Here is an 18,490-nt window from a genome sequence, read left to right as displayed (position 1 = left end):
GAGTGAGCTGATGCTGTCACTGGTGCACTATTACCTTTAGGACCTCCCCTCCCCCACCCAGAGGCACTGGCCATCGCTGAGTGTTGGGGGTGGTGGGAGAGGTACCTGCTTGCTTGAGAGCAACTTGAGAGAACAATTCCTATCAGGGTACCTCCCGGGGGACCTGGGGGCTTTACTCCCCCCTCTTACCCAGATGGACTAACTCCTAGTACAGTACCCAACACACCATCCTTCCTCTCCTCATCCCCCGCCCCGCCCCGCCCCCTCCCCCCCGCCCCCACCCGTCTGCTTTACCCTTATGCCTGTTTGGCAACGCTCATCCAGTCTTCAAGACCCAGTTCAAAATGGCCAGCTCCTCCTGAAAATCTTTGCTCTCCTGCCCCAGGCAGAATTGGTTTCTCCGCACAAGCTCTGCAGTCTGTCTCCCAATAATTCTATGACGTCTACCCATCCATCCACTCATCATCCATCCATCGTCTATACTGAGCACCTATAGTGTTCATCCTTGATCGTGTGGTTTTTAAGCTGTGGATAAGCCTGACTTTCCCCAGACCAGTGGTTCTTAATCTTTTAGGGGGTCAAAGGCACTCTTCCCCCGCAAATGCACACATGCACGTTCATGTCAGATGTGGTTTCTACCCTGCTTCGGGGACCCCTGGTCATCCGTGAAGCCAGCCATGGCCCGGGGTGTGGTGGAGGCTGTGATGAGCTGTTCTGATCCACTTTGGGAATGAGTGGTTCCCCGCTGCAGTGGGACTGGGAGTCGGTCCTCAGCGAAATTCTCATTGGAAGAAAACAGCCTCAGCCAAAGTCACAGCTCCTGCTGGGGGTAGGTCCACTTCCAATGGCAGATCAGAGTGGAAATGCACAGGCCGCAGCCCACCTTGGGACAAGTCTGAAGGGTTGGCTCAACTCAGGGCTCCTTGCGGGGTCCTGAGCCCTTTGTGGGGACTCAGCTTCTCCCGCCCCCAAAACCTGCATCCTTCTACTCCCTTCCACATGTTTTTCCCAAGACCATTTCCTAATGACATCCTGCACCCTAATCTACTGAGTCCGCTTCCAGGAAACCCACTGGGTTAAAAGGTCCCGCAGAAGCTGCCTGCGTCGTAATGACTCCTACGTCTCCAGTAGCTCTCACTGGGCAGGGCGCATTGTCGATGCTCTAGAACAGTAGTCGCCACCTCACTGGTGGTCTGTGAGGTCCGAAAGGTTGGCAACCGCTGCTCTAGAATTTATTAAATGCATTGCAATGCACTTTCCCCTGGTTCGCTCTTCAGTCCCTCTGTCGTCCCAGCAGGAGAGTTCTCATCAGACATCCCGGAGAAAAGCACAGCCCCCCTCCCCCCCCCCCCCAGCAGGATGCCAGCAGAACCAAGGCTGTGGGTTTGTTCCTGGGAAAGGCACTAGTTGCCAACAAAACTGCAGATAACCATGGGACCAGGAGCCAAGCTAACTGGGTACTACCAGGCAGGGGCCAAGGGGCCTGACTCATATCAGGGTGAGGGCTCAGGACGGCTGGGGGGCCAGGGGCTGGCGGAAATGGGTGGTGGAGGTGGGGAACAGCTTGTCCTGTCCTTGCAGGACAAATCATTTAGAAATTAGGATGGTCCCTGGGACCCGAAAAATCCCAATTCCCACTGTTGGAAATTCCTTCACAGAACAAGTATCTATTCAGGCCTCCGCTGGGCCAGGCACTGGAGCAGGCAGCACTCCGTGCTTGCTCCTCCTCTCACTTGCTCTGTCACATGGGCAAGTATGTCACATCCTCGTTGCTGACCTTTACTAAGTGGCTATTCCTATGTGCCCAGCACTGTGCTGCTGTCTAAGACATTTCATCTTCACAACAGCTTCATTAGGAAGTATTAGGGTGCCTGCTTCATAGACAAGGAAACAGGCTCAGAGGAGATCAGCAACATGCCCAAGACACACCGCTGTCACAGGGCAGAGGTGTGAATCCAGGTCTGGTGGAGTCTCTGAGGTGCGTTCTCAGCCACCATCATGCTTAACCTCTGTGAGCTTAGTTTCCACAGCTGTGAAATGGGTACAGTGAATTCCTACTGCACTGGGATTTAGGGATTAAATAGTCAACACAAGAGGCCTCGAAGGTGCCCAGTGACCGGTCCATTCTGTTCTCCCCGTTTCCCTGGTCCCCTGCCTCAACACCTCCCTGGGCTGAGAGGAAGGATGGCCCCATTTGCCATCTCTCCAAGGACTGTCTATCCCAAATTCAGCTCAATATCTGGCATGGGATCAGCACTCTCAGGATGCCTTCAACCCAGATGGATGATCTGCATCCGCACCCTCAGTTCTCTGCACACTGGGGACCCAACCCAGCCCATCAGTAGTCCAGGATGCAGCAAGCTGTGGCAAGCATCACAGACTGTTCTCTTGGTTCTGTGTAACTACTCTCAAGCCACTGGGAGTTTCGGTTTTTTTCCCCTCAGAAGAATGGAGCAGAAACAGATGGAGGTGATGCCCTGAGCCTTCAGCAGAGAAGGGTACCAGAATGAAGATGAAGGCACGCCAGGCCCTGCCTGCCATCGCAGGTTTCTCCCACGGGCGAGCTCCAGCTCGTGCTCATCCCCACCACGACCTCAACTACAGACATCCTCATATATTGGGGGCAATAACCTTCCTTCCGTGGTAGGTTCCCGGGAGAGACGGTGGGCATGTAAGCACTTAAAACTCGAACCTGCAGGTCAGCCCACATTCCCTCCTCCCTCCTCTGCAGAAGCCCTGGAGCTGTAGGCTTCCTGGGGACAGACAGCACAGCCTGGGAGACAAGTCACAGCCTGAGCTTCCCGAAACCTGTGCAAGCACCGAGTTACCATGGCAACGATGCAACCCTGAGATGCAATGGCTGCAGACAGCATGGGTGCTTCTAGGGCTCCAAGCTGAAGCCGAATAGGGTCTGGCCTGGAAGGCCAGGCAACAGGGCTGGCAGGAAGGGGGGAGGGGCAAGAGGAGGGAGTCCTCCTCTAGGATCAGCTAGTAATTGCTGCTAAGTGAGGGGCTGTCATTGAACCTAACATGCAGGCGACACAGCACCGGCCCCTGCTCTGCACCCTGTAATTACTGCACCAGACAGCAGCTTTTGCTCCCTGTGTGGGAAGAGGGGGACGGTGTGGGGAGAGGCAGGCAGGAAGCTCTCACCCACCTAAGCCAGGGGATCTGGCAGGCTCTCTGCAGCCCAAGCATCCTGCATCCCAACCAGCCTCCCAAGCAGAGGCAGGAGGGAGGGGTCCTGGCCCCTCCGTTTTGCTAGCTCGTCCCACATCATCTCTCGTGGAACATGAGCTTCCTTTAATCCTGGCCTGAGCTTGCACAGTCCAGGGGAGCAGAGGTGCAGGAACCAGATAAGGCACCTTCGTGTCACACCTCCACTAACGGGAGAAGTCTGCAGTGAAGCTCAACTCGAGCCGGGAGGCTCTGAGGACCTCAGACCAGTCACGGCATCTACCCCCTGCCTCCGTGGACTGGGAGTGGGTGGGACTCAACAATTCTTAAGGTTTCTTCTTCAGCAGGAGTTGGCAAACTGCAGCCAACACGCCGAGTCCTATTCCTGTAAATAAGGTTCCATTGGAACACAGCCCGCTCGTTTGTTTCTGGATCTGTCCATGGCGGCTGTCCTGCTACATCGGCAGACTTGAGAGGCTGCAAGAGACCAGATGGTCCCCAAATGGGAAATATTTACTATCTGGCCCTTTCCAAAGTTTGCCGGTCCCATTCCTCCAACACTAACGTTCTCCTAGGCTTAAAAGGGGCTTTCATGGCTCCAATCTATCAGAACAGTTCCCAACAGGCCGCCCCGCGCAGACCCCCATACCCTCCTGCCTGGGCTTGGGTGGTGGTGGAAGTTCTCCCAGTGCTGGCGTCACCTTGTGGTGCGATGGCGCCACCTGCTGTGAACGCCCACAAGCACTAGTGCTTGGGAGGATGTGACCCCATGGCCAGCAGCCCCTCCCAATCCAGAGAACCGGCTCCCAGGAGCAGGCCAGGCCTCAGAACCAGAGCACATCAGAGCTGGGTGCTTGTCTCTTCCCTCCCCACTTGATGAAGACAGCAGTCTCTGTGACTCGCCCAGGGCAGGTGATGGGAGGGCCTGGAGGCCCATCTCCCCGTCCACATGTTTTCCTGGACAAACACTGGCGCTGTGAACCGTAGGTCGGCCACTCATTTAGGGTCTTGGATCCATGGTTGTTGAAAGGATTTTCAAAATAAACACTAATATAACATTTAAACTGTTTCCAATCTTCAGAACAACTCTGAGACAATTATTAGCCCCATTTCACAGAGAGGTGAAGGAATTTGGTTCAGGTCAGGGGTGGTAAGTGACAGTCATGCTGTGACAGCTTTAAGGTCCCCAGAATATGGTGCTCAGCGTATATTCACTTTCCTGCCTGCAGGTGTGCTTGGGCTCCCGAGAGGGTCCTGGGCTCAAGCAGGGGTACACGTGATGGGAAGGCTGGAGTCTGGCCAGTCACCTGCGAGGCCCCAGGCAGAGGAAGGAGAGGCCAGGCCGACTGCCCCTCCCTGCCCCCACACCTCCAGGCAACATGAAGTGACTAGTGGACTGTAAACCCTTTATTTCCAAACTATAAATAGATCTGCTCTCTGAGCAAAGAGCTGTCCAGGTGATAAGCCCCCAGCTCTCATCTCCCCTTCCCAACTGCTCTGCAGTCCAGGCCCGGGCCCCTTAGACACCTGTGATGCCTCTGAAATCATGATCTTGGCAGCCAGAGCCTGGCAAGCAGTTGAGAACAGCCCTCCGTTCCTCCGCTGCAACTCCAGCACAGCGTGGGGCCTGTTCTGGCCTGGTGCTCACCCCTCTGGCCAACTCTCCGACTCGGCCCCACCATGGGTCCCGTGCTACCCGAGGCGCAGCGTGGACACTGCTGGCCCGCTGCTCCCAGCTGCTGTGAGAAACCACCTGGTCCCTGAGCTCCGTCAGCATGAAGACTGGGAGCGGCCTGCTTCAAAGCTGCTCCCCGGGCTGGTGGCTGCTACCCCTGGGCCACAAAGTCCTCCTCCGCCGCCTCATTATCCACTTCCTCCGGCTGGCTGCTCCGGAGCAGCAGCTCCAGGTCGGGGTTGGAGCCCAGCCCCTTTGAGGGTTTAGGGTCGCCATCACCTGGGGATGAAGAGACACCAGTTACAGCCCCAATCAGCGTCTTGTGCCCTGATGTGTGTGCTGTCACCCGGGGCCCCTCCCCAGTTCCTCAGAGATGACTCCAGCATGCTGAGGAGAGCAGCAGCCCCTGCAGAGGCAACTGAATGGTGCAGACTGGAACTACTTGGGGAAGCTGAGGGCTACTTGCCTCTTCCCGGAAGGGCTGGGTTGAGAGGAAATCAGAGGGGCTGAGTCATGGGGAGAATGTCCTGAATGCAGGCGTAGGAAAGGGGCTCAGGTTACCTCTGGAGTGCAGGGCTTTGAGGGCGACGTGCAGGGATATTCCCGAGAGGCAGAGGGCGAAGCCCAGCCAGTTCAGGAGGCTGATCTGGTCGCCCAGCAGATGAGCTGCCAACAGCAAAGTGCAGACTTCCTGCGGGCAGAGAAGCAGGAAGGGGAAGTGATTGGAGGGATGAGTTGGCCCTTCGTAAAGAGGGCCGGGCACTAAGCACAACCACAGGAGAGAGCCAGACTCGCCCAAACTCCCAGGCCAGGGCGGCTGGCCTGCAGGGCACAGAGAAGCTTGCATGGGGCCTGCTGCAATGCTTTCCTCCTTTGTGTTACTGAGATGAAACAAAGGAGATGCTTTCACAGAACTGCCAGGATAAAAGGAGACCAACCAAATGCAGCTGTGTCCACAGGAATAAAGGAGAGCCCTTCCGGAAGGTACAGGCGGGGAGCCCTCAGCTGCCGGGGGAGAATGCAGCGTCATACAGGGCTTTGTGGGACATGCACTGGTCCCGGGGTTCTTCGCACACAATGGCTGCAAATGGCACTGTGAAATGACTCATTCTGAGAACCATGGCTTCTGCCTCATCATTTGGTTGGCAACCAGAAGACCCTTGGGGAGCCCCTAGGTTTCTGCTTTTAGGCAGCACTGTTCCAGGATCAAAGAGCAAACTCCCCCACAGCGTGTGGTGGAGGGAAGAGGGAAGTGACAAGAGGAGAGGCAAGAACGCTGCCAGGGAGAGGTAAAGGCAGGCCAGGCAAGCACAGGGCACTAATGACTTAACTGTCCCGGGCTGTGCCCATGGCAGACATCACCAATCAATCACAGAACTTGTTACTGATGAGTCTGAATGGGGGTTTCTCAAACCATGGCTCCCTGCCGCTGCCACAGGACAAGTTGGCATTCCTAGTAAATGTAAATGCGTCCCAAGCCCAGTGGAGTCGGACCTGGCTCTGCACCCCAGCTCGGCCCTTAGCTGTTTTCCTGGGTAGGAGCAGCTCTTCATGTCTCATGACCATCCCCACCTCACAGGGCTGCAGTGAGGGGGTGGGGGAGTCCAGATGAGAGCATGGCACTGAGCGCCCTAATGAGGTACTTCCCTCTCTTCCCTATAGGCCCTGGGGTGCAGGAGCTGCTGGTGAGAAACACCCTCAGGGGCTCCTCTCTGCGACAGGACGGGGGTCACCTGAGTCTGTACCTTAAAAATGCCGGCAATGGAGAGAGTAAGGCTGGAGGTTCTGGAAACCAGGAGGAACTCGGAGAAACCCAAACCAAAGGCAAGAATCCCGCCAAGGAAGAGGCTCCCGAGTACCCGCAGGAGCAGCCCTGGGTCCTGGAAACGGAAGATTTTCTCAGATGTGGACAAATGGAGACCTGAAAGCAACGGGGGAGACAGGGGCGACCATGTCCTGGGTGAGCCTGCCGGGCGGCCTCACCCTCCCGCAGCCGGGTGAGAATTGCCCCTGGCGCAGGGACACTTCCGAAGACAACAAGGATGGGAGAAGCTGAGGCAGCCGGCCCAAGACGTGGGTAAACCAGGAAGCAAGGACGGCTGCCAGAGCCCAGGGAGCAGTAGGAGGGCTTCGGAGCCCCTGCGCTAAGTATGGGGGACGGCACCACAGACAACCCACAGGAGCACCCGGCTCTTCCCCATGGTGTTTCCCTCCCATCTGCGGTCCGAATGGTGAGGGTGGACTTCCTATGGCCTTGGCAGCTGTGATAACCAATGGGCCCAAGAGAGGTGGGCAGGCATCACGTGAGGACTTTCAGCCCCTGGGCAATGGTGGGGGAGGCTGCGGGGGAGTCCTCTGTGCTCAATTTCAGGGGGGCCACCTAGAAACAGGGGCAAAACTCACCTTCATCCAGGCCTGACTATCACATAGCAGTGGGAATTGGCCGAGACACGCCCCTTTGGGGAGCAGTTTCCCCACTAATAGAATGAACCGGTTGGGACTAGACCAATGTTTCTCAAACAGATGGTATAATCTGATGAACAGTTCTCAAAAACACACACACTGCATATAAATACTTGACAAAAGCCACGGCCCCCCCGCTCCAGACACCCACGCAGGCATCCAGGCAGCGAACTTGCTTAGACTCTCAGAGGGTTCTTGACCCTCCAACACTGTCCATCTGGGAGGATGATTCCTTGGGTCCCTCCCTTCAGGAAAGGCCCCTGGGAGTATTAACAGGATGCGAGGTGAGCCCAGTCTAGGCACAAAGGACACACCTGGGGGCGGGGGGGGGGGGGCAGGAGGCTGGCTAAGGACCCTGAGATTTTTGGAGGGAAGCACCATAGAAACACAGTGACAGCCCCCCACCCCACCCCACCCCCCAACCCCAGGCAAACAGCCTCCAATGTAGGACATCTTGCCTGGTGCTGGGCTCAGCAGTACTGCAAAGGCATGGGCAAATGGAAGGGACCCGGGGAAGGCAACATAAGTAATGAAGGCGCTTGGGGGATTAATTTACCAGAAAAGATTAAAGGAGCTAAATCCATGCAGCTTTGCTAAGTGACGACGGCCAGGGGCTTTCAGGGGCTTTCGGGGGAGGGTTTGTAGAGATGGGGAGCGGTGTAAACACCCAGGGAGGGAGGGAGGGAGAGCGTGGCGTTTTTACCGGGGACACAATGAAGGAATGGGGAGAGATTGTAAAAAGAGAGAGAAAATGAGGCTGCAGAACAGAAGTTTCCTGGACAACGGGGCCACAAATAATTTTCTCAGAGGTTCGAGACGCTTCACTGCTTGCAACTTAAATGGATGCGGGACAGGATTTCCTGTAATGACCCTGAGGACAGAAGGGACACTGGGAGGAAGGGTACACAGACAGGGGACAAAGCCTGATCCCAAAACACCAGAGGAAGGAGGATGTGGTACACCTCCCAGCCTAGACAATGCTGCCCGCTCTTCTCTCTGGGAGATGACAGTGGAGGGGAACTGCTCACCTGCCCAGACTCCCTGTACCCCCTGGCCCCTGAATAAACACTCCTGCAATCCAGCTCACACCCCATTCCTCTGAACCTGTTTCCACTTCCTGGGATGCTCCCCCCTACCCCCCATCAGCCTGTCCAGGTCCCATTCATCCTCCCAGATACACTGTCTGGGAAGCCTTTCCACCCTACCACCCTGAGACAACGCATGACCCTCTCCTCCTAAGAGGCAGAACACAGCGGAATGGTTAAGAGGAGGGGCTCTGGAGCCAGCTCCTGGATCCAAGTTCAGGCTCGTTTAGGAGTCATGGGACCTGAAGCAAGGTTATCGCTACTTCTCTCTGCCTCAGTTTCTTTCACCTGTAAGATGATATTAATAGTACTGCCCCGTGGGGTTTTGGGGGGTATTAAAAGAGGTGATATATGTAAAACGGTTAGAACAGCCCTGGCCTATCTCCGGGGCTGGACACGTGCACTGTCATTATCGTCTACTATGTTTCATACATTTTCTGTGTAACGTTTATCATGCTGGATTCTAGCCATTTGGTTTAAGTGTCTGTTCAGACACACAAACCAGGCACTGCCAGGGGAGGCCGCACTTGATCTCTGTGTCCTCTGCAGCTGGGCTCAGAGAGGGGGTTGGGGGGCTGCTGTACTGAAGTGCCCCGAGGTGGACGGCCCAACCTACCTTCAAATATGGCAAAGAGGGGGAAGAGCCCGAGAAACATGAGTGGCTGCAGGTGGAACATGGTGTCGATGGGGTTCTGGAGCCCTACAGAACGGGGACATGGTGAGCCGTCAGCCTGGCCACCGGCCTCCACCCCCTGGTGCCGGGCCTGCTCTCACCAAGATCCGCCTTCTGCAGGAGAATCTGCGTGAGGGTCCAGCGAATGCCACCGATGAACGAGGCCCCCAGCACCAAGGCAAAGCCCTCCGTGTTGAACTGCGTGGACTTGTAGGTGAACATGAAGAGGCCCCCGGCGATGAGGAGGACCACCAGGACCAGCGCCGCCCGCTGAGGAGGGGAGCAGGTGGCAGCTGACTGGGGGGTCTCCAGCTCATCCCACCTGGAGTTTGGGGGTCGGCAGCCATTTTGGCTGGCTCCTCTCTCCCCACCCACCACCCTGGGAGGCCCTGGCCCGCTCGTTCCCATGGAGGTGCGCAGGGCTGCATCCAGCTGGACGTCCCCAACACCCCTACCTGCCCACATACTGAGGTGCTTCCCTATGCTGTCCTAGGCCCCTCCCCACTACGAAACCAAGGTGCTGCCTCGCACAGCAGGCGCCTCGGCCCAGCTTGACCTGACCTGGCCCTCCTCCTGGAACCCTTCCTCCCTTGGCCTTTACCGCCCCCCCTTCCCCCCGCCACACCGCTTTCTAAACTTCTTGGTAGTGCCCAGTGCTCGGTCCTTCCTCAGCTTCTGTCCGGAGCTTCTGCCCCTGGGCTGGGCTCCTCTCTTCTGTCACAGGGACGAGCCGCTGCTCAGACCCCTTCTCATGCTTACCACCTGAGGGGGCAGGAGGGACTCAGGGGATGCTGGGGCCTCACCAGCTCCTCCAGCTTGAAGATCAGAGAGAAGATCAAGATGAAGAGGACGGCTGAGGATTTGGTCATTGTGTACCTGGAAGCGAAAATGACCACTGTGCACGGCTGGAACCCGGGGCTCAGACCCGCCATCCAGAACGGACCCCACAGTACAGCCAGTGGGCTGGAAAGGGGGGAGCTTCCTGACCTCCCTGAGGGCCACGGGCTCTGCTCAGGGCAACAGGACAATCTGGGTACAAAAGACCAAAGGAAGGTGGCCCGGGTCATCTGGCCGATTCGTGACCTTTAATCGAAGGACTCTCCGAGGCCTGTAATTATCAGCAGGAGGAAAGGCTGCAGGTCTGACACTGAGCTCACCGAGGCCTATTATCACCCGCCCTCAGCGGAGCCCAGGATGAGGAAGAAAGGATGAGAGGAGAGAAAGAGGAGGCAGGGACTGTGCTCTGAGGCACAACCCCGGAGGGAAGAAGTCACTGCCGGCCTCCCCTCTGCAGCTGCGCGCACTGCACGCGGACATGCCTTCCTCCCGGGCCACGGCCACCCGTTCTGCTTGAGCCCCTGGCTTCCCCAGGCCGCCAGGCAGCGGGCCCAGCATCAACTGTGCCCAGCGTAAGGAAGAGGCTGGTGAGTTTCTGGAAAGCTGCTGGGTGTCAGGGAGGAGCTCAGAGAGGACGGCTGGTCCCAGAGAGTGGTGCCGTGGCTGGCTTGTCGGTCAGGGGTGCAGACAGCCAGCTGGACGGACAGAGAGAACGTGCGCCTGAGGGAGGTGGCGGTACTCACAGTGAGACGGTGATGTAGAGGAAGCTCCAGTTGGACAAGCCCACGTCAAGTGCCGTAGCCAGCGCTGTGGAGACACAGGGCGCCCACCGGACACGCCGGGGAGAATGGGCAGGTGGCTTGGGGGCACCAGTGATTAGAACACTCCCATGAGTCCCCTCACTTGCTCTGGGGCCTCTAGGCCTTCCTTTCTACCCAGCAACTAAAAGGTTAGCTCAAAAAAAGGGGGGGCCTGCTCCAGCATTCAGGCTATAGTGCATTCTGACTGGCCGGGGCCTGTGTCCTTCCCACTTGCTTGACTTTTTGCATACCCCGCTGCTGACAGATACAATCTGATCCTGCAAACGCTTCAGAGTGGTCACTCAGAGTGGTCACGGAGGAGGACCTGGCCCTCCTGGATCTGACCCCTCCCACCCTCTCACTTCCTCGCACCAATGCTGAGTCCTCAGCGCCCCCAAGACACTTTCAGTTCCCTTGCAGACTCCCACATGCACTAAACCCTCCCCACCCCGGACCGCCCGGTCCCACTCGCCCTCCAGGTCTCAGCCCACTCAGCCCTTGCTCTGGGGAGCCCGCCCTGCCTAGCACCGAGGGCAGGGACTACACGCTCTGCTCACCATTCCCTCCAGGCCTGGAAACACAGCTCAGTGTGCATGCTCAAGGTCAAGGGAACTACAAGGCTACTGCTGCACTGGGGCTTCTGTGTGGTGTGCGTGGGGGAAGCGGGAAGAGGGAGTACATATGGGGCAGATGTGGGGGCGGGAGGGCAGGCAGAGAGGAGTGAGGAAACGTGGGTGGGGCAGGGAAAGAGGGCCTGAGCTTTAGGCCAGGAAGACATCCTTTCGTTCTCGGCCTATGGCTTCCCAAGCAGCCCTCCTCCTGCCGGGCCCTCCCCACAGGAACACACCTGTCGGAGCTACTCTTCTGAGGTAGTCGGTCCAGCTCAGCACCACGCGGGCCCTGTGGCTGGAGCACTGGACCAGCGCCCTGGACAGGGCGGAGAACAGGAAGATCACGGCCAGGTGCAGCATCGTCATGAAGAGGGGGAAGTGGAAGCTCTGTACGGGGCGCAAAGCACAGCCGGCCGGCCAGGCGCAGTTAGACAGCAGCCCTCACCGGGCTCCCCGCCGCCCCCCGTGGCAGGGGCCCTAATTCGGTGCGTGCTGAGGGCTCTGCAGGGGTTTTCACCCACAGTACAATCACTTGGCATCAGAGACTTAGTCCCAATTTGGAGGTCACACAGGCAGCAGGTGGACAAATGGGGCTCAACTGTAGCTCAGTGCTGTCTCCACCTTCATCAGCCTGTTAGCTACCTGCTCCAGCCCCTCCCCATGGCCCACACCCAAGGAACGGCAGCGTGGGCCAGGATGGCTGTGCCAGCTATTAGAGCATTGAACTGCTTTTCTACCTGTTGGTCCACAGCTGTTGCGTAAGCTCCCCAAGTCTCCCAGCTCATCCCCGTGGCCCCCTAATTTCCCCTCGATGCAAATATTTGGGGAGAATCCCTGGCATGGCAGTGCTGGTGTGGGGTTCTGCCCCGCCACTAACGTGACTGGCTGAAGCCCGTGCCTTCCTGTTGACTATTAGGGGCACTGTGGCCCCCCACCTCCCTCCGGCCCCGCGGTGCAGGCCTCCCAGTCACCTTTGTCAGCCATTTGTTGTAGAAGGTGATGCCGATGGAGAAGCAGTAGTAGAGAAGGACCAGCCCCAGGGTCAACACTGCCCTCCACACAAAGGCCACGTCCAGGGCCCACCTCCCCATCGGTGGAAGCAGCTGCTCCCAGCTGGGGTCGGCGGGGGCAGGCACCTCTCCCGAAGACGGGCAGGAAGAGCCGCTGGACCTGCGCCACGACTTTCAGCGAGAACGTGGCCTGGTTAGGAGTTCTCTTCACTCCATGATCAGGACGGTTATCGGAGCCTGGGCGGAGTCCTCACCTAAGGGGCTGGTGGGCCGAGCCCATCCTCTCCGTGGTCACCGGGTGCAGGGCTCACGGTCCAGGTCTGAGGCTAGAAGGATGAAAAGGCAGCCTGGTGGCTTGGCAGAGTGAGGGCCATCTGACCCCACCCACCCAGGCCTGTCCTGCAGGGAGATGGGGCAGACAGGAGCAGGAGGGAGCCCGCCCCCAGCACAGGCGCTGGCAGCCGAGCTCCCGGTCACTTCCACTCTCTTGTCGTCTCAAGCTGTTCTCCATGAATTGCTACCAAAGTGACCTTTTTAAAACATAAATCTGATCATGTCAGACCACTGCTTAAAGCCCTTCTGCAGCTTCCAGTGCTCTTAAGATAAAGATCAAAACCCTTCTTTAGGCTAAAAAGGCCGGATCGGGCCCCTGCCGGCCTCAGCTCAGCTGTGGCCCTCGTGCCCTAGTCCCACCGGCCTGCCACCTTCAGCTCCCTGAGCAACCAGGCTCCGTCCTGCGCCTGGAGAAGCCGGCGCTCTGCCCTCCCTCCATACTTTCTTAGCGCATCTACTCATCTTCAGCTCAAATGCTGCTTCCTCAGGAACCCCTCTCCCCCAATGTGATGGGTGCCCCTGACACACAGGCTGCTTTCATAGGTCCCCCATGATTCCTCCATCGGACCTGTGCAGGGCATGATGATCTATGTCCCTGGGAGGCAGTGAGCTCCACGAAGACAGGGCCCGCCAGGTCCATGCTGGCCTTACAGCCCCACCTGGCACACTGTAAGTGCCGGGAGCCGGTCCATGCTTGCTGTTTCAAAGGACCTGGCATATATGGCATACTGTTCTTAATATGTTTGCTCACCTTCTTGGCACTATGTGTTTTAATCAAGGTCTCTGAGAAAGGTTGTTTCCCCAGGTAGGGATTTTCCCCTGAAGTTAGGGAGGGAATAAAACCTCTTAACTAAGTGCCAGGCGGGTAATTAATCACTTTAACTACGAACAATCATGCTTAAGCTACATAATCTTTACTCCCTGGAATGGAGATAAGAAATGCCCTAACCTTTGTAATAGAGATTGATAGGATTGAATCAACTGGTATAAATACAGATGTAACAAGACAGCAAGACACAGAACTTAGAAGACAGAACCAAGAGAGACAGAAGAACTTCGCTGGAGAGAACATGGCAAAAGATCCTGGACAGAAACCGGCCTCAGAACCTAGAGACAGAACCTAGCAAGAGAACATGGCAAAAGATCCTGGACTGAACCTGACTACAGAAATTGGCAAGAGAACCTGACTAGAACCTGGTGACTGAACCTGGCTGGAGAACCTAGCGAGGGAACATGGCTACAGAACTGGCTGGAGAACCTAGCAAGAGAACATGGATACAGAACCTGGCTGGAGATCCGAAACAGAACTTCGCTGGAGATCCTGGCTAGAGATCCTGGCTAGGCTGCTGATCAACTGAACGCTATCTCCGTGTCATTCCTTCTTCGCCAACTCCATCCACACCTTTGGGGACCCCTGGACCTGCTGGGGTTGGACCCCAGAATGTAAGTTCTCCATATGGTGATGACTCATTGCAAGAGAGTGGGCCTGTGGTTTCAGGGGACCAATCTGGTCATTAAGGTGTTAAAATGTTCTCTCTCACTGATGTTTCTCCCTCTCCCTTCCCCTCTCTCTAATAATCATCATCATCATCATCATCAGTAAAATGGACCAGGAAACCAACACCGACCTTGCCGCAGACTGGAACAGCCAGTGTCACAGACAGGGAGCCTGCCACAGGGTCTGACCCAACTAAACCACTCCCTGCTGCCTATCACCCAGCCAACCCCAGTGAGTGCCCAGGGCATGCCAGGCCCTGGGGAGACCAGGCAGACTCCCCCCCCCCGCCCCCCCTCAGTCCAGCATTATCCCACCTGCTGCTTCATCTGTGCCCCTCCTCCCGTCTTCTCCTTTGATACGTTCCCACCCCACACCCGACAGAAATGCCACTGCCTTGAAGCCTTCCTAGAACGTCTGATCAGAGGCACCCCAACTTCCCCTCCCAGTCCTCTCTGCAGGGAGTATCAACATTGTTTCTGAACTCTGGAACCTGAGGTGTCATTTCCCCTCCCCCAAGGCAAACTGGGAGCTGGCACAGGCTCATGTCCCAAGGGGCACCCTCGGGCTCTGGTTCTCTTCAGGGGACTCTGGGAACCCACGGTGCTGTTCTGCAGGGACACTCCTACCTTTTAGTGAGTGGGGCTCTGAGGGGGGCAGTGCACATAACTGAGAACTGTTCTGCAGCCTGCATGGCTCTGAGATTCCTGCAGGTTAAAGATCTGCTTATAAAGAACCCAACTCTGTTTTCCAGGCAACAGAGCAGTTTTTCCCAGGTTCTCCTACGTTGTAGGTACTGTGTACACTGAGGGGAGGCTGAACTGTTTTTGACAAAAGGGTACCACAGCTCCCAGTCTGGAAAAGCCATCTGCAGCCACGGCAGGCACGGGCTTGGAGCCGCCCATGGGCTGTGGCAGGCTGCCCTGTGGCCATCACCGCCTGCAGGTTCCACAGGAGTGGTGCCGGCAGGGGCTGCGTCATTGTAGCTTCCAGTAGCCTGTGCTCAGGAACTCACATATTGAAACATTTTATTACCAACTACTTTCCTTTTATTTCTTTTACATTATGGGTAGGGCATTGCCAATTAAAAAAAATTATGTGTTGGTAGTTTCTTGAACCATACGTTTCATTTTAAGATAATAAGGGGGTGGGGGAGTTACCACCAAAATATTTGTCCACGAGGTTGAGCGCCACTGTGCTATTTTGCCTAACGCAGGCCCATTCCTTGAAATGCCTCTGTAAGCCGACATGGCCCAATGCGCATCGCCCCCTCTCACCTCCGCGGCTAACGCAGGACACCCGACTGCCTCCTTGTCCTCTTTGCTTGGATGTCTAACACCCGGCGCCTCACACCCGGCCTGTCCAGAATGGACTTCTGTTCTCCAGGAGTCCCCCACCCTCCGTCAAAACCTGCTCCTCTTCCCACCCTGAGGCGGCACCACCAGTCACTAGCTGCTAACTGCTCAGGCCAGAAACCTTGTTCTCATCCTTGATTCCTCTCTTTCCCTCAGCCTACATTCAATCAACAGGTACTGTCAGACCTGTCTTAAAAAATACCCCAAATATGGTCACATTTCCTGACCTCCACCACTACCAGCCACCATTCCCTTTCTCCCCCACCCGATGCATTAGTTCCTGTCTGATTCTCTCTCTTCTTCTCCCTGCACCTCCCACAGTGAGGCAGTGGGGTCCAACAGATCTCACGGCTCACACTCCTTCCTCTAGACCAGGGTTTCTCCACTTGGCATTACTGACAATTAGAGAAGGCCTGTCCTGTGCACTGTGGGGCATTTAGCAGCATTCGATCTCTAACCACTAGATGCCTGTGGCATCCCGGCCCCTCATCCCAAGTAATGACAAACAGGAAAGTCTCCGGACACTGCTGAGCGTCTCCTGGGGGCAAAACTGCTCCCTGATGGGAAGCACTGCTTACACCACACAGGTGACCACAGGGCAGCTGGCACCAAGAGATCTATCTGCTAGCACTCCCTCCCCATGGTCCTACCCACGGCTTCTGAGCTAGGGCAGTCTGTACCCTTCTGTGAATCAACTTCTCCTACCTCCTGCCTTTGCTGCAGCTCCTGCTCCAACACGAATACCCTCCACCCTCCCTGCTTCCTTCAAACAGCTGGTGCAGGTCCCCCACCGCTAGGAAGTCCCCATGACTGCCCAGGCTCACAGGGAGCACTGTCCCAAAGTTAACAGCACTCCTTCTCCTACTACTTTCCAGAAGGTCACCTAACCCCAAACACAACAGACCTCGGCTAGTAGGGCTCTTGGAAATCACCTAGCCACTTAGTGTGCATTTATTGAGCACTCCTGTATACCAAGCACTGGAGACAGAAATCTGTAACCGATAAGGTCCCCACCCTTATTCTGTGGTAAGGGAAACCAGGCTTAAAGGAGCAAATGCTCTTTCAAATCTCACTTGCCCAGGAAAGGAATCCCATATTCTGCCTTTCTTTCCTCAGGGGCAGCGTAGCTCGGAGCAGTCGCCACATCAGCTGGTGTATCGCCATAGCATGTTCCCAACTAGAACATGGGCAGCGCAGCTGAGGGCTCAGAAGTGTGGGCCCGGAGTGAGAAAGACCTGGGATCCAATCCTGGCCCCTCCTTACTATTTCATGACCCAAGTTACTGACTTCTGGACCTCAGTTTCCCCAACTGTAAAGGAGGATAAAATCATGAGCCTCCTGGGAGGGGAGTCAGTGGCATCAGGTACAGCGCGGGGTGCTGGCTCGAGGTGGGGGCTTACCCCCTCCCGGTCCCGTGAACGGTCCCCAGCCTGTCCCCAAGGCCCCACCGAGTCACTTGTCCCTTCAAGGGCCAAGTCTCTAGTCTCACCAGCATCTTACACGACTGACCACATCCTCCTCCCGGGACAGCCTCTTGGATATCACACCACACTCGGCAGAGTTTCCTCTGCTTCTCTGGACTCCTTCTTGGTCAACCCAGCCTCTACAAACGGGAGCCTGCCGCTGGAACCTGGCTTCTGTTTTCTATCTTGTTCTCATCTTGCGTAATCTCATCCCATTGAGCCACATGCCAACCATTTCTAAGTTCCCTACATGAGCCCCACCCTTTCCTACTGGCTCCAGGCCAGTCCATCTAACTTGGGCTCCACTCAAGACACCTAACACTCACGGTGCCCCCAGCCGAGTCCTTGAGTCATGCCCCCAACATCACTAGTAAATGCCAGCATAGCACAGCTGATTCCTCACGCCTAACCCCCCAAATCCACGGCAGAAGCTACCCTTTCCCCAACCCTGTCCTGTCAGTTCCGTCTCCAATACACTTCTCCACCTTCTGTGCTTCTCTACTCCACCATCGGGTCTAACCACAATTACCTTTCACTGCTGACTGCAACGTCTCCAGTCCCCGCACCTCCGCCCCCCCCCCCTCCAGCCCCCCCAGCCCGCCGCCTGGAGAGAGGGCTTGGGCACAGAAAGCAGCTCAGCAGCCCTCGGGCGAACCCCAACTCCACAGAAGGTCCCCGAAAACGCCTCCCACCATCCGGCCTCGGAAGACGGCAGCAACCTCACTCCCACCGCCGCCTCGGCGCCCAGCACGCTGGCCCCGGCGGTGGGTCACGCACGGCAGCTGCGACCTTTGCGCCTGCTGTTCCCTCTGCCAGGAACACTGTTCCACACCCCACTGCGCGCTGAGCTCTCCTCCAGGCCCTCCGCGTCCGCACAGCACCGCCCACCACCTGACGCTTCCCGGTTTGCCCACGAGCTTTCCGCGGGCCCTCACTCCCACCCGACCCGGGTGCAGCCTCGACCCGGGCAGAGCCGCGCGGGCTCCAGGCCAGCTTCGCGGGGCCCGGGAAATGCCCGGGACAGCGCGCGCGAAGGGCGGCCCGCGAGGGCGCGCGAGGCCCGGTCCCCTCCGCGCGGGGCAGGCTCCCAGGCGCGCCCCGCAGAGCCCGGCCGGACCGGCTCCCCCTGCCGCCCCCGGGAGCGCGCGGAGGCCGGCGGCGCGCCCACTCACCTCGGCCCGGGCGCTCCCGGCCGCGATCCTCCTGCCGGAAGTGCGAGGCCGGCGTTGCGTGGTCGGAGGAGCATTTCCGCCGAAGCCACTGGGGGGCGGGGCGCCTGCCGCGGGGGCGGAGCGGGCCTGGGAGCTGGGTTCTCTCTCCCGGGTCCGCCGTGACCCCGCGTGGCGTGTCCTCCCGGGAAGCCTCCCCGCCACCCCTTCCGCAGCCCAGCGCCCGGCACCCCCTCGTGCTGTGATCACCGGGGCCTCGCTCTGGAGCCTCCGTGCCTGCTGGCTGCAGAGTCGGTGCACCCAGAAAAGTGTCACCCATTTACTTCTATTGAACCAGTTGTGTA

At 57.5% G+C, this 18,490-nt stretch overlaps 1 protein-coding gene across 7 annotated transcripts; it reads right to left on the bottom strand.

Moving 5' to 3' along the window:
* Positions 1–4,569: 4,569 nt before the first annotated feature.
* SLC35C2 (solute carrier family 35 member C2) lies at positions 4,570–18,230 on the bottom strand. 7 transcript variants are annotated; one of them, XM_059706872.1, is made up of 10 exons: positions 18,150–18,221; positions 12,293–12,657; positions 11,558–11,708; positions 10,654–10,717; positions 9,833–9,949; positions 9,175–9,343; positions 9,017–9,100; positions 6,598–6,732; positions 5,414–5,543; positions 4,570–5,131 (listed from the first exon to the last, which is right to left on the bottom strand). In XM_059706872.1, exons 2-10 carry the CDS (start codon positions 12,410–12,412, stop codon positions 5,004–5,006), a joined length of 1,098 nt encoding a protein of 365 aa, XP_059562855.1. In that variant the 5' UTR covers positions 12,413–12,657; positions 18,150–18,221; the 3' UTR covers positions 4,570–5,003. The 7 variants fall into 7 exon arrangements, 6 of the variants coding, with proteins under 6 accessions (XP_059562855.1, XP_059562856.1, XP_059562858.1 ...); XM_059706873.1 differs by having other exon boundaries at positions 6,598–6,773; positions 9,877–9,949; positions 18,150–18,213; XR_009454174.1 differs by having other exon boundaries at positions 4,986–5,131; positions 6,598–6,773; positions 18,150–18,219.
* Positions 18,231–18,490: the final 260 nt, after the last annotated feature.

This window comes from Myotis daubentonii, chromosome 8 (assembly GCF_963259705.1).
Source record: "Myotis daubentonii chromosome 8, mMyoDau2.1, whole genome shotgun sequence".
In the NCBI taxonomy this organism is placed as follows: Eukaryota; Metazoa; Chordata; class Mammalia; order Chiroptera; family Vespertilionidae; genus Myotis; species Myotis daubentonii.
This window is presented reverse-complemented; position numbering and strand designations above follow the sequence as displayed.

Coding starts and splice junctions, on each gene's coding strand:
- SLC35C2 (XM_059706872.1), bottom strand. CDS start 12,412: ATGGGGAGGTGGGCCCTGGACGTGGCCTTTGTGTGGAGGGCAGTGTTG. Junction 11,709..12,292: donor ACAACAAATGGCTGACAAAG/GTGACTGGGAGG, acceptor CGCCCCGTACAG/AGCTTCCACTTCCCCCTCTT. Junction 5,544..6,597: donor CCATTGCCGGCATTTTTAAG/GTACAGACTCAG, acceptor CTCTGCCCGCAG/GAAGTCTGCACTTTGCTGTT.